The sequence below is a fragment of the Lepisosteus oculatus genome, chromosome 7 (assembly GCF_040954835.1).
Source record: "Lepisosteus oculatus isolate fLepOcu1 chromosome 7, fLepOcu1.hap2, whole genome shotgun sequence".
NCBI lineage: Eukaryota > Metazoa > Chordata > Actinopteri > Semionotiformes > Lepisosteidae > Lepisosteus > Lepisosteus oculatus.
The window spans coordinates 52,062,758-52,078,590 of NC_090702.1; the positions used below are offsets into that span (position 1 = coordinate 52,062,758).

Consider the following 15,833-nt stretch of genomic DNA (forward strand, 5'->3'; position numbering starts at 1 on the left):
TTGTTCCTCTCGCTCTTAATGAAAATTCAGGTTTTAAAAGCTAATTACACGGATTATTAATCAATTAATTAAGGACATTTACAGTCAGCTAAGACATACAAAACAATGAGCACCCAGTGTTTTTATGAAATCCGCTGACTTGAGCTCACTATTTTGTCATCCCAAGGTACAACTCAAACAACAAACTTACCTTTTCACTATTTAAAAATGTAAACAGCACTCTGCATACATTGTATGCAAAGAGCTATTAACGTAAAACACACTGCCACGTTTTCATTGTGCATCAGTATATATTAAAAAACAGAAAAGATTAAAAGACAAAATACAAGCTGCTCCCTCATGTGGTTCCCTGCATAACTGCAACTTATTTTAAGTTATTTTAAAGCCGAAAGCTTCACATTCATTAGAAATAATAAGAGAAGGTCAAAATGGAAACTCATCTGTGATGCTTAGCAAAAAATTAAAATATTAACCTCTAAAACACACACACATAGCCTTTTAATTTGACAAACATAAGCTTTAAATTCTGTTTTCCAAAGACTGTACAGCCAATAAAAACATAAAAATACTGCAGTTCTGCAGCTTGAACAGGGATTTAAAAATTTCCAAATTTCAAGGGATAAATTTGGAAAACAATACAAATGTTACCCAAGCACAGGTGAAAGCAGAGAGTACACAGAGTCAGACTGGTAACTCTCATTAGTGTTAAAAATGTATGAGAACAAATGGCAAAAAACTCAAAGACAAACAGCAATAACTGATACTGCATTATTAGTGAGCCACAATACATCTTCTTCAGAAATATCTCCAGCTATGCAGCTCATACCATTAAACACATATCTCATTGCATACATTAATCTAAGATTTAATAAAAGCATAAAAATAATAAAATATTCTGTAAAACACTGAAATCTCTTTTAACATCCAACTTGAACCTTTATTTCAACACTATGTTTTAGTCCTCGCTACCAACATGTCTACAGCGAAACTGTCACTTAAATTGTGTAATTTAGAACAAAAATATAATGTAACATTTCTCTTGTTACACTTTACAGTATCTACAGATTCTGTGGAATCTTTTGAATAATGCTGCAGACTGACATTTTCTGGATCTGACTTGTGCCACATATCTAACTACAGCTGCCAGGAACAGTTTTATCAGACACTGCAAAAAAAAAAAGCCCTGGAGTTGTTTGGTAACAGGCACAAGACTGTAAAACTTTATAAGTTACGCAGTGGGTGTTGGCGACTCATGTGAAACTCTCGTGGTAGTTTTAATGGCATGGCTATCAGTAGTAGTCACTAAAGCGGCTTTTGTTTGTGGGACTCCATGTGGAACTTGGCTGAAGACAAATTGTGCTATGTAACCTTGGGTCCATTTCGTTTATCAACACCTGGCAATGCCCAATCTACACAGAGCAATGCTGAAAAGCAAAGGTGCTAGAAGCTGATTCTGCTTTTCCCATCAATCCATAAACCCGGTCAAAAGGGGACGGCGTGCACTTTTATCCTGAGAAAGGCGGTTTAGAAAGGACGGCAATAAGGATGTGTTCCTCTGACGTGAACAAAGCCTGACCTAGGCACTATTTCTTTATTGCCCTGTGAGTAAACTGGGGGGAAAAAAAAAACCCCAATAACTTCACCTACTCTTGCGACAGTTCTCCACTGCATTGCATAATGTCAGGTTTTCATGTGTTTCACAGATGCACACAAAGAACCAAACCAGCATCCTTGCTGGAATTCTAGCAACAATTATCTCTTCATGTGTGGTTAATCAGGCTATTTTCTCCGTCAGCAGCGGCCACTGGAAAGCCAGCCTCATGTGAGCTCCCGATCATTCAAAGCAATCTAATTGAATTTTCAGAGCCAGGAACACTGACGGACACGTGACGCCACCCCGGCGGAGCAGAGTGCCAGACACTGCAGGCGTTACATAATCACATGCTGTTGTTGGCTGAGAGGAACTGCGCTCTCAGTCACCTCATGGGTTTGGCAGACGCCGTTTCCTCCAATCACACCCCACAGCTCCTGGCTGCACACGGTCTTCACATGTACAGTCACATGCTCCTGGGCCTTGAAACAAGGCAACAAGAGGGAGCTCTTTTACAGTGACCTGGCAAACACTTGATTAAATCACAAAGCAGACACCCAGCTGCTTGAGAAGTGACTCAGACAGCATTTTTAAGCACACAGAGCAAGGATAAAAGGAATCTGCTCTAAACTCTGTGGTTTGCAGCAAAGAATGAACACACTGCAGATCTCTCTATAGAATTTGTGCATTTATATAAGCCTTTAAGGGAAATGCCAACAATGAGGATGTCTTGAAGTCCCAAGTGCATAACAAATAGGATCACAAGACATCCTAGGTTTTAAACGATATTTATGCATCCCCATCATGACATTGTCCCCTATTTTGAATGTGTCAGCTGGAGATTGAGTTGCAGAAGGAAATGCAGTTGGAAAGCTGTTCAACCCTTTGCCAGAAACATGAGCAGTCAGGAGATCCCTCAGCACAATACAGACATTAATGTCAGGCTAGCCTGTCCCCTGGACCTGTTTTCTGACTCCTGAAAAGTGATGATGAAAAAAACAATGGTTAAAATTTAATTTTTGGGGTGTTAAACAAAATGATGCAACTAGGACTAGGAGACAGGAGTTTAAAACAGATTGTCGCAGGGTCAGGAAAGCAAAGGTCAATTCCAAGAACAAGCTTAAAGAAATACCATATCCATTCTTAAATGTTCATTCCACCACACTACTGCGTTAAGAGGGTACAGCATTAACAGGGAATAGTGACGTTATAGGAATAACTAAAGCAAGAGGGCTGTAAAACATTAATTCTGTAGAATGGCTCAACAATTAGTATATGGATTTCAAGTTTATACAGTATGAACACTCAGAGGAGCTTTTCAACACATGCTACCTATGAAATCTGTAAATCCAGGGTAAAGAGCAGTTATTTACCTAGGTTTTGGAAATGCCCCAATATTAATGCATTTTGGAAATATTTGGGATCTGTGTTGGGCTATACAGTGAGTAGCATTGCGCATAATAAGACTACCAATGTATAAAGAAATGCTAATGATCATGGTTAAAGCTACTAAAATGCATAGCAAATAAATCCAGGTCTAGTTAATCATGGCCTAAAACAGTATAATGAGAAAATCAGAAAACAAGGATGAAAACAGACAGCAAAAATGCGGGATTCATGATTCAAAGATGGAAAAAGAGTATCAACAAAGCTATACTGTAAGTGCGGTTGAAAGACAGATACTAGAGTTGGCAAGAGAGAGGCATAAAAAAAAAAATGTATGGCTTCCAAATTTTCAGACTACCTTCTTTGACGCAGGTTTTTGACGTACAACTTAGCAGGTCTATATAATACAAAAGTATGTTTAAATCCAGTATAAAAAAACTGTCTACAGAAGTGTGGTAAAGCCACATTCGAGGAAAAAAATCTTACTTTTCTTTAACTGGCTGACAAAGATGTGAAGTGAACCTCATGTATTAAGTGTGTAATGAAACACAGAAAAAAAAAGACAGGACAGGATGCTCATTGTTTGAGACCTATCACTTTCCACACCATCACAGAATTCAACCAACAGTGGACCCAGGTTTTCAAAAATCTTGTTGATTCCTCCAACTAAGAACATCGACTAGCTACCCCCTTGTTCTAATTAGTTTCCAGAGTGAATTGCTTCCTTTATTGATTCCCTTCCAAGTGCTCAGGTAATAGAAAATAACATTGGCTGATATTGCTGTACTAAGAGCACAGTAACTCTACTCTTCAACAAAGTGACTAGACAAAGACGTATTTGCTTATTAACCAAAAAACTAATAATGCCTTCAGAAATATTGATCCATTACAACAAGCTCATACATTTCTGATCATGACAACAGCACAGCAAATACAATTAAAAGCACAAAAACAACAGGGTTCTTATACAACACAAAACCATTTATGGTAGACGGCTGCACAATATTCTTTGACCTAAAGCGACATCTGCAATGGGTTGACAAAGAACTTGGATTTTTGCTTGTTAGTATTCTTTAAACCTGCCAGTATCAACCTACAGAGAGATGCTAATCAAAAGATTAGTGTGCTACACAATTAGTAGTGTTGCTTTCATAGGCAACAGCTTCGAGTTCAAGGTGTTAAATACAGCTTGAAGCATCCTAATAAGTGAAAGCTAATAGTTTGTTTTATGCCCTGGAAAAAAGCAAACCCTTTTATAGGTACTTCTGCTAAAAATGTCATTTAAAATTGCTTCTCAGACCACTGAGAAAAGCAAATTTAGAAAAACAGAACTTTCAATTAACACATACAAGCCATATGACTTGGAGTTAAATTTACACTCAGATTTAGTGTATTATTGATTTATTTGAATCCATGTTTCTATGTGTTAACCTATGTCTGAATAACACAAATGTTTCTAACTGGTGATCTAACTGATAATCACTGCTAATAGTTCTACTGATCATAATTCACAAACAGGCCACATAATTGTTGAAATATCAGTCTTTCAGCTCCTAAGCACTGTGCCTCATGCTTGACACTGTAGTCAAACTGAAGCTGGAGAGGTATTTTCGTGAATTTTGGGGAATACAGTAAATAGTTTGTTCAATTACGAAACACACACTACTCTGCAGTGAAAGGGAAAAAAAGTCATTTGCAGTGACTCGTCAAGTCTTATCCTACTGAATACTTCATTTAACTTCTTTCAAAACTGTATTTTCCCTTTGCAGATGAGCAAGTTTCTTGACCTGGCTTAAAGAAGGAACCTCCTGCAATATTAATGCAGTGTTACATTTTGGAACCAGTCCCACCCAAGATTTTCCAATGCGTGAGGATAAATTAAATACAACGCTTTCAGAGAACTGGGTGCTCATGGGATGCAGAGCAAACGCAACACACGCACCTATTGATTGGCAACCTCTTGCAGAATATCACATGAGGTGTTGCTGTACCAGACCATCCCTTCAGAACCATAAGCTGTGATGGGTCTCTGCTGTGTCACCATGCAAGCCCTGATAAAATATGACTCCTCTAGATCAGATCACTTTATTGGCCATATACAATTTCTTGTATTAGGAATTTGTCTTTTTGCATGCTCTCAATGAGACACACAGGTACACAGACAGGGAGAGAGAAGCTCGGGGTCAGAACGCAGGGTCAGCCATTTATACGGTGACCCGGGAGCAGTTGGGCTTAAGGGCCTTGCTCAGGGACCCAACGGAGTAGGATTCCTCTGCTGCCTGCTGGACTCGAACCGGCAACCTTCCAGCCACAGGCGCAGATTCTTAGCCACAGGGCTACCGCTCCGTGCTAAGAATCTGTGCTGGTAAGGACAATTCACACAGCAGGGTAGTACCAGGGTTGGTAGTGCCAATCAGGTCAATAAACACACAGTGCTCAGAATCTGCCAATGTCATTATTACTGTATCTGGTTGAAGCTTTTATCCAAAGCAACTCATTTTTCTACTTTTACTTAAGAGTAGATTTGGGTATTAAACTGGAGAGATCTGAGTGAAGTGCCCAAGAGCAGTGCCCCAGTGGAATTTGAGAGCACTTGACGGTTGTCTGTCATGTCTGATGTTGGCGGTGCTCCAAAAACAGATGAGCTGCACGAAGAAACCTGTGCGGAAGAGCTTCTTGAAGTGGGAAAGCCGTTGCACTGGGGCAGTCCCACTCTCTCGCCCTCAGAAGCCTGGGTCCAGCGGTACGAGTAGTCGTCACGACTGGAGACTTCCTTGGTTGCAGTGGATGGCCATGACGCCTTTCTGTGCCTTGTCATGCCCTTTGCTTTCCACGGAGCGTTGCACCAATATAGTGTCCTTTCACTATACTGGGACATTAGGACCCACACAGGGTGAGCGCCCCCTGCTGGCCCCACTAACACCTCTTCCAGCAGCAACCTTAGTTTTCCCCAGGAGGTCTCTCAACCAGGTACTGACCAGGCTCACACTTGCTTAGCTGCAGCGTGTTGCCAGTTGTGAGCTGGAGGCCTTGAGAGCACCACCAATGGCACTAACCAATGAGCCACACCGCTACCCATTTGCAACCACCACTTGCAGGCTGCAGCTACTGACAGTGCCAGTCTGTTGTGGCTGTACTTGCACCAGACAAATAAAAGGAATGGGCTAACAGAGTATGCCTTATAAATGCAGGATCTGAAAGTTCAGCACTGCTCATGGGCACATGATTGTTTCGAAAAAACCCTTTATGTAGTACAAAAATGTAAATTGTTGCGGATAACAAGCACAAAAGTGCCTGGTGTCCACAGGAAAGCATGATGGAAAACCGACTGAGCTTTTGACCTTTTTATGAGATCATGTGCTGTCACACATTCCCAGTAGTTGACTTAATACCCATGAGGCAGACATGGATAAAGCCTTTGTATGACTGACAATGGCTAGAGACTCCCATTTCTGATCAGTGGTGAAAAAATAAATTAACATGCTACTTGCAATTAGCATTGCACTTCCAAAACATCTTAATTCCTCATAATAATTCCTATTAATTTCTTAATGAAATAGGTATGCAAAGTAATTTTTTGGGCTTTGTGAGAAGAGCTGTGTTAGCATGCATTAGCTGCTAAGGAAGAAAGGTTAATTCCACATTGGAAAGGAGACAGAAGAAGCACGTTTCAGCTGCTGAGCCTTATTCTTTAGGTGTGATTTTTTTTTAATACACATTCACATTAACATACTACTCTATATGCATTTTACCCTTTACACATAAAAAATGCATAAAATGGTCAATTCTCAATTGCAAACTTTCTTGTGTTCATGTACTGTATATGTACAATGTCACCTCTTTTTTGTCTACATACCCTTAACTGGCAGAGGCTACTCCACACTGCAGTGCTTTAACATTTGTTGAGGTTTCTCTTAATGACATGAAGGCATTTCACAGACAGAAAACACAGCCTTTAACACAAAACATATTTTACCATCAAGAAGGCACTCTGCAGCCACTGTACACGCAATACAGAGGGGCAAAACTAAATTTACTGTCACCTAGCTTCCACAATTATACACTTAAATCTTCAGAGAACAGAACTACAGTATGTTCATTATGTCTTTAACAAATGACTGTGGTAGAATAAAGGCTTTAAAGTCCTTTCAGAACAGTCTTAAAAAGACAGTAACTTTCCTTGGAGAAAGAAATGACTTGCTTTTCACTTCTTTGAAACACTGCTGCACACTCTTACAGCCTCTAATGAAAGTGTTTTTCTCAGTATTCTAGTATGCCAGCAGACGGTTTATCCTTTTGCTCAACAACCCAATATAGAGTACTTCAGCAGAATTATTTCCAGTACACAGTCAAGCAAGGACATACGGTACAAATCTACTGTACACCCAAGCAAGGTAGACTAATATGCATACTGTTAAATCTACAATCTCTGATAAATTAAACTAAATTAAATTTTAGTGCCACAACTGTTGAAATGAAATTCATCACTTGTTGTGAAAAGGGGGGAGGCTTTTGTGTGTGTTGCTTTCTCCCCCACATTGTTAACATGGCACTGACCTCTCTCTAGCTCATAGCCAATCTTAAAGAAATAAACCAGATTGATGAGGTCAAATAAAGCAGAGAAATAAAATAATTTTAACGAGGAGCTGCCAATTAAGAAAAGTCATTGCATACCATATTGTATAAGTGTCTTCATGCATAGAGCATATACTTCTCTTTCCTAAGGTGCTGGATTTTCTCCTAAAAAATAGGCTAAAAGGACTAGCAAGCCTGAATGCAAACAGCAGATTCCAGACTCCTCATGTTTAAAACAGCCCTTCTGCAGCTTGCTGTTTTGCAGAGTTATTGATTTGTTCGCTCAGCAGACAGCCACATTGGGCTTAACAGCAACCCTGCACTCTCAAGTGCTGCTGGCTTGTCCTCATGTGCCTTCTGCTATAGTGTAAATGCTGAAATATAGAATGTAGATACAAGAACTTTCCACCTGAAACTGAATGCATCTGGTGAAGGGGACGTATTTGCAGCTCAGCCAGTATACAGCATGTAGAATTCAGATCGATTAGTCACACAAAATAAAGGTGGAATCCAGCAGTACCAGATTTAATAAACAGCTCAATGAGGGTGCACTATGTTTGGGCGGGAGACTCTGTGGAAGCAAATTATGACAATTTTCTTGGTACAGAACACATTTGCACTCTGTGTTAGCACACATTTCTCTCATTCAGGCGAGACCTATTTCTGTTTGATCTTTAAAACAAAACAATCTGAATCTTCAGGTCTTGAGAATCTCCTCGCACCAGGATCTCTAACCTTTGTCAATTATGTAGAAACAGCGACCACTGGTGGTTGCCACTTGGAATTGCAAAGACAGACATGGGCAAACAGAAAACTGAGCCAGAAGAATGTGCTCATGCTGTGTATGACCTTAGTTTAAAATAAAGTTTTAAGACACAAAATAGCACTGTAAATACAATTAACATTGAGCTTTAGGTCTGACTTTGATTACTAGTAATGAAATGGAATGATAAATTAGAACTAGAAGACTGTCTATAGCAATCAGATTTAAAAAAGGTCTTGTTTAACTTTTTAGTTCTGTATGATACAAACAGCAAATAAACTGTATATTTTTTTAGATTTTCACAAGATGTTTGATAAAGTTCCTAATAAAACATTAATCCTGAAATTGCAGGTGCTAAGCATTCAAGGAAATGTTTTGACATGTTTGGATGGAGCACTGACTACTGCTACAGAAAAAAGAGAAGTGGTAAACACTGTAATTGGGGTGATGAAACCAGCTGAGTACCACAGGGATCTGTGCTAGTCACGTTCACAAATTATACCATAATGGGAAGATTTGTGAACACTGTAAAAACACCAAAGGAAATTCTTGAATGTTCAAGATAAAGACTTCAGAGGTCTTGGCTACTGATTGACAGATAAGACAGGTGCAGTGTGTTACTTGCAGGTAGAAGAAAAACTACAAATATAAAAATTGAAAATATTAAGCAAATACTGTATATAGAAACTGAATCACAAAGTGGCTGCAAATACTGTACTCCCTCTACCAATCTAAAGCACATTAGTACACAAACTAAGCTACTGTATGTTTGCACTTACAGAATGGCTACAAGACAGTTCATTCTGAGTCCCTCTTGTCTGAGGTCATTCTTGTCCCTTTTTAAAAGTCGATAATTTTCTTAGACCTGTTACTCTGCTGAGGGGTGTTTTCCTAACACCTGCCCTGACATGTCCCAAGAGCCAGTCGGTTTAGATTTTTTTCAGCACAGAAATGTCTCCGAATCCCCCCCCCAATAGCAACCCATAAAGCAAAGGGAAAGTTTTCCTCATGGGCTTGTCATAGATTTAGTCACACAATAGACCACAGATTCATCCCCCAGGGGTGAATAAAGTATTCTGAACTGAACTGAAATTGAACTACAGACAGAATGAAACCAAACTATACTTACTATATAGGAAGAGAGGTATACAGACATACTGGTGTATACATTATAGATATACTGTATAAACAAAAACATTTGTGGAGATCTTTATGCATCGCTAAAGTCAACCACTTAATATGATATTGTTCTCTTTTTCAAAATCTCAAGCATCCAAAAGCATTCCCCCTGTATTCACCACAGTACATCAAGCACTGTTTCAGAGCTTACCGGCTCTTCCAGGGTTTCCTTCTTGTCTAGCATTTCCTGCAGGGTTTGCAGAATCTTGATGCAGAGTTTTTCCTCTTTGTCCATCAGTTTCTTGGTGTGGTTGATCAGCCTTCCAAAGGAAAAAAAACCATCAAGTCCAGCCAATGACACCTTCCACCGTGCAATTATCAGGACTGCAATAAACATCTGTTTACTGCACTGACCATGCAGTCCATGGCTTCAACTTGCTGTTTTGCACACAAAACAAGACATGTGTACTGTACATCCACGTATTACACCTTCTGCTCTATAAATGGACAAGGAGAAAGAGAGCAGCTCTACATATTTAGCATGTGTATCACTTTTAGTAACCTGTTGGACACAAATAGAACAACAAATATTGTTATTGTTGTTAATCAATGCCACTCCAAACTACATTTGAAATCAGAAACAGTATAAATCAGTACAATTCATTGCTGGCGACCAAAGAAATAATGATAGAACTTGCATTTGGTTCAGAAGGTGTATGGATGAAGTAGCAAACACTAAGACTGTAGCAGAATGAAACATCTTTGGTTAATGACAAATCTGTATTTATATGTACTCAATTTAATGTCTTTACAAAGCAATACTACATTAAACATCCCCACAGCTTTCTAAAATGTTACACAAGCTTTTGAAATGCATGACTAATGTACTTCTACTGAAAGTCGGTAGACCAGCTGAGGAGGCTACATGCTGTGTAATATTTCTGTATGCAAGACGTACTGTACTGTACAGCTGTTTTAACTTACTTAGACATGAAGGCCCCACTTTCACAGCGTATTCTCGCTTCTTCTGGAAACAAGCGCTCTGGGCTGTGCAGGACATCAACTAGCACAGAGAATTCAGCCTGCACCATTGGCTGGAACTGTTTCTCGAGAAATGCTACCACACCCTGGAAATCGGAAGACCAAGGCACCGCATTCAATACAGAACTTTCACTGAAGGGCTACAGTCTTTACCCGCCTTCAAATGACACAAAAACATTCAACTTGCTTAACCTACAGGCGACACTGAAAACAATAAAAGTCATTAACAATAAAAGTCTAAATCTGAGAGGCTAGCAGAACAAGCTTTCCTGAAAATCTTTAATAATAAAAATAATAAAATATTAGTAGCTGATGAGAGGAGGCCATTTGACCCATCTAGCCTGTTTGGTACCTGAAACGCCACAGAAAGTACACGAGACATGGAGCTTCCACCAACACAAGCCATAATATAAAGAAATACTTTCATTTCACAGCGTAAATACTTCAAGCAAGCTAGTGCCAGTAACTTCAAATATGTAGGAAAGCCGATACATTTCAGAGCATACATTTGACACCAGCTGCTCAACCCAGACGTGCCTGTCCACTGAAGCTGGCTGTGGACACCTGAGAACACCTCCAGCACGTGGTGGTGAAGTTCCTTTGCTGCACGGACACAAACACAAGTCTGCCTTGCTGAGATACTTGTATACTGTATCAAAGGGCACTGCGGCCACCTCTCTCCCAGCAGATCAATCCCAGCTCTGGCTGGGGATATCCTCTCGTCCTGTCCTGCTGTTGCGCCTCTACCCCTGCCTCCTGGGTTCGGCGGCTCACCTGCAGTTTTTCGATGATGTTCTTGTAGTCGGGGCCCCCGAGAGGCTCCCTGCGGGGCCCACTGCGAGCAGACATCCTCCAGCCCTTGGCCGCGCGCTGCACCATGTTTGAGTGGGTTTTCATGAAAAGGGTGTTCACCTGACTGTCCAGGTCGACCGGGATAGCGATCGCCCGATTCTTGGCTAGAGCGGACAGCCAAAATAAAAACAAACAATAAGACTCTAAACAAACTAGACAAAATGATTTGATACATAAATACATAAATCTCAGCTTCACCGTTTTGTACACTGGAGGCAGATGGATACAGTGTATGGGCAAGAGATCTACTACTTTATTAAATGCAATGAATTTCAGGTTATATACAACTTTCCTGTCAGTCTGATCAAACCTTTTTTGTTTAATAAAAGAAATGCAATACTTGGGTCTAATGGTTTTAATCAAATATGTTAAACATGGAGATCAATCAAAACCATAGACATGGTGAGCAATAATACAGTACAAGGAATCAGGATGAGGTTTCAGTATGAAATGTGACACACTGACTCATGAAGATTGCATTAAAAGCTGGCATCCGGTACAGTATGACCTCGATAACTTGAGCTTTAACAATTGTGGCAGCTGTAGACTGGCTGGTAATAGTTATCTTCTGCTCATGACATTGGCAGCTGGTCCCACTGATGGTCTCTTGCACTCAGGTGGAAAGAAAATGCTGATTATAATAAGATCATGATGCGGGTTTCCTGAAGCTGTGCCACTGTAGTCCTGGCACTACATGGTCTCACTCAAGGGCTTCATCAAAGCATCATTGAGCAGCAAGGTTACAAGAAAGTCTTCAGTGAGTGCATTAAAGACTATGCCTTGTCACAACACAAATCTACAGTACTACCCCGGCAGCTGGCTTGAATTAAGCAACAGGCATCAAAAAGCTAACTCCACCATATCCACATGGTGTAATCTCCCAACAGAGTTGTCAAGTGAAAAACAGCATTTAACACTCTTCCACTCTCTCTACCACTACCTCAGATGCTCTCTGGTCCACGGAAGTTTTTTAAATCATCACTCAGCTGTCAAAACTACTCTTGAGCAAAATGTTAATTTCATTATCTGAAATGATTCCTTTTTAGAACCTCTATTAAACAGGCACTTCAAATCAACTCATTTTGGCAATTTTAATAACTCAATACCAAAGGCTGAGCACCTGTTGCATCTTTTAAATAACGTCACAAACTCAGTAGTAGGTTATTTCAAGGAACAAACCTATCATCTCAGTTCTAAAAGTGCAAATACCTGTATACAGTATGTGTGCAATGAGCTACTGACACAAAGATCCACACAATGGAGACCCCTGCTTTTTCATTGTGATCTGCAGATTGTTTTCAATGCACTCACAAGGTATAATTTGCAGGAACGTTTTGGGTTATTCTCCCCTTTCATAGATATTAGATGCTAAAATTGATTTATAAGAATTCTGCAGTAAAACCATTTTTATAACTTTTTTCCCCATCTCGCTACACTGTAGCCCCAGTCCTGTGAAGCATCATGAATGAACTCATGGGTCCTCACTGCTCCTCTTCTCATCTCTGCAGAACATGCAAGTCATTTGCTTTATTTGAAACTGAAAGAAAGGCGAAAATTGCAACATAGCAAGAAACTATACTAGCTTACATATGGATTTTTCTTTCAAATTTTAACTACAGTTAACATTAAGAAATGGATAAAGGGAAGCAAATTGTGAGATTGTGCAAATATAGAAGACTGGCTTTAGTATTTGCAAAAATATGAAATGCCTGCACCCTGCTGTATTTGACCGTTTATGCTTCGTTCCTTTTCAGTGTGAAGGCAAAGATTTAAAACAATTCTCCTATGTTATCCTGTTACCTACCTACGTCAGCCAAGGTTTTAATGCACGCTTCTATATTGGATTTCTGAGAGGAATTTATCCACGAGCAGTTGTAAATCCTAAAAGCAGACTGCAGCAGCTTATTGAATACAGGCTGGTGACTCTGCAACGACAGGAGCAACAAGGCACGTTACTAACTGCAGTGATGTGAGCAGCCTGAGGAACTGAGCTGCTTGATGAATTCTTCCGACCTGCTGTTTCTCCAAATCAGGCATTAACATGGTCTTCTAAAAAGAGAAAAAACAAGCTCGTCTAGGGAGGTTGTTTTCAAGGTGCCTCAGAGATTCAACTCCGATCAGCATTTCAGTTGCAGAACTAGTTTTGATTTGTTTTCTGTGTTTCTGTTGCTATGATATCAATCCCCACTAGAGCAGCATAGAAAAAACATGTGTTCTAAAGCTAAATTACAGAGACATGAAAATTTCGATAATTTGTACAAGTGTTTTCCCTAAAACTGAAATAAACAAGCATGAACCGTCTCTTTGATGTTATCCATCCACGTATCTTAGGGATAGTTGTTTAATATAGACAAGGTGAGATTGTAAATTCCCATAATACCTGCTGGCCTAGAAAAAGATAGGGCCATATAGGTGGCTGGCCTGTATTTCGTTACTGTCAGTGCCCCATTAATTCTGCACTATGATTCCCACAATGCACTCATCCCACTACAGTGGAAAATGAGGTATAACACTAGCAAGACAAGAGAATCAGACACTTCTATGCGGAGGCCGAACAGTTACAGTACCTGCAGGTTCGAGTTGTTGACAGAAAACTGAGAGCTGAAGAAACCTTTGACAATTGCCATCACTGTTTCAGTCACATACTTCTCCAGCGCCATGTCTGCATGCTTCCTATCAGTAGGGCTGTTACAGACCTGAAAAAGTCATTAAATGCAATCAAGAACTGCATACTCCACTTTAAGACCCAAGGAATTGTTAATATAAGGTTAATACTTCAAGGTCACTTCTAAATTAAAGCGTTCTTGAAATGGAGAAAATGAAACACTTTTTCATCAAAAAGTTTCTATTTTCATGACACTGTATACTGATGAACAGTAACTGAAGTGTTCATCTGACCAATCAGTATATACTACAATTAAAAACATGCCTTTTACACTATACTATAACTGTGTTCCAAAAATCTCAGAATAAATTAGAACACCTAGACTTGAGCCTTCTTTATGTAACCAAAGTGGGGTTGAAATCGCCACCATTGTTTCTGCATCTTTGAAGTACGTATGCTTTTTCTTTGCCTTTTCTATTTAAATCTGCCCTTTATTTAAACTATTCTATTTAAGTTTAAAACCTTCTACAGTGTAATTTTCGTCAGTCTGGTTTACCTCGACTACAGCACCCTAACTCCACTGCCAAGCAAAGCCAAGCCTACCCACTCGTCCAGGGATCACTATCATCTATTTCATGAGGAGCCAGAGGCAGGTTGCTATGGGCTCTCATTCTGCCTGCACCAGTGTCAGCAATCAGTCTTCCTATGACACAATACCTTGCTGGCAGTTCTCTTTAACAATGACTTTAAGCACTTACACAAAGTTGCATCAGTCCATTTTCTAAATGTCCATCAGAATATTTCCATGCCAGCACTTTAATTCTTCCTCTTGTCTGATGTCTTACAGACCTGTTCCTTTCACGATTATGCTAGGACATCTGTCTGGATTGTTTTATTTCTATGTGAGGGGAGAATATCACTATGCCCTCAACATACTATAGATACACTGCATGTTGATCCTCAAGGCCTTAAACATTGAAGAAAATTAATAATGAATGAAAGATAAAATGACAAGGGCCTGACAAGAACTTACCCTGGACATATCAATGAGAAAATTCTCAAAAAGATTCCAGATGTGGTTACTGGTATATATCTCCTTCATTTCTACTTCTGTGTCCACATAACAGTGGTTCACAAAATTGACATAGGCAGCCTTTACCTGAAAAAAAACAACAACATAAGAGAGGTTCTTACTGGTCATGAAGCAGTATTAAACGGATTTAGTATTACATGGGAACATAGTCATATTAAAGACAAGAACTTCATTATTAAAGCACTCAGAGAAAAGAAGCAAGACACAGCTTAACAGAAACTCAAACTTTCTTTTTCTTTACTGTCCTAATTTCTGAACATTAATAAAAGTATTCTTATGATAATTAGTCAGAAAGAAATCCCATTGCCCCGGGAATGTAGACTAAAAATCAAACTAATTTGCATCTCAGTCAAGCATCCACAATTTTAAGCAGAGCATCCTTTTGTTTTAGGTGAGCACAGAGCACATTCTGCACAGTACACCTAACTCACGGGGGGGGGGGGGGGGGGAGAGACAGACCTGCAGACTCAGAAACACGGATATGTGAAGAGTCACATTCCGAGACTCATGCCGCACGCTGTTACCTCAGGAATGCAGTCATCGTGGGTCACTACTTTAACGATGTCGTCGAGGGGAAGCAGGGAGTTGCATTTGAGCTCCGTGTAGACATTCTTGCCCTCGGTACAGAGGGCCAGCAGCTCCACCAGCGTGTTGTGATAAGCGAGAGGCCCGTTCTCGTCGCTGCGGTCCCGCTCCGAGCACATCATCTGCAGCAGCGTCGGGAAGGAGGTGCGGTCATTGTAGAACACCAGCACGTCTTCCCCTCCGTTGACGAGCTGGAAAGAGACAGGGAGCGCAGTGCGGGTGA

The 15,833-nt window shown here is 40.1% G+C and overlaps 1 protein-coding gene across 3 annotated transcripts in view; it reads right to left on the bottom strand.

The window, feature by feature from the left end:
• itpr2 (inositol 1,4,5-trisphosphate receptor, type 2) overlaps nt 1-15,833 on the bottom strand; it is a 160,575-nt gene that overhangs the window by 79,561 nt on the left and 65,181 nt on the right. For all 3 annotated transcript variants that reach the window (XM_069192742.1, XM_069192743.1, XM_069192744.1), the window contains 7 exons: nt 15,550-15,801; nt 14,966-15,091; nt 13,895-14,023; nt 13,132-13,252; nt 11,250-11,431; nt 10,419-10,561; nt 9,646-9,754 (listed from right to left, as the gene is read on the bottom strand). In XM_069192742.1, coding sequence (XP_069048843.1) covers nt 9,646-9,754; nt 10,419-10,561; nt 11,250-11,431; nt 13,132-13,252; nt 13,895-14,023; nt 14,966-15,091; nt 15,550-15,801 — 1,062 coding nt within the window. The remainder of the gene's footprint in view (nt 1-9,645; nt 9,755-10,418; nt 10,562-11,249; nt 11,432-13,131; nt 13,253-13,894; nt 14,024-14,965; nt 15,092-15,549; nt 15,802-15,833) is intronic.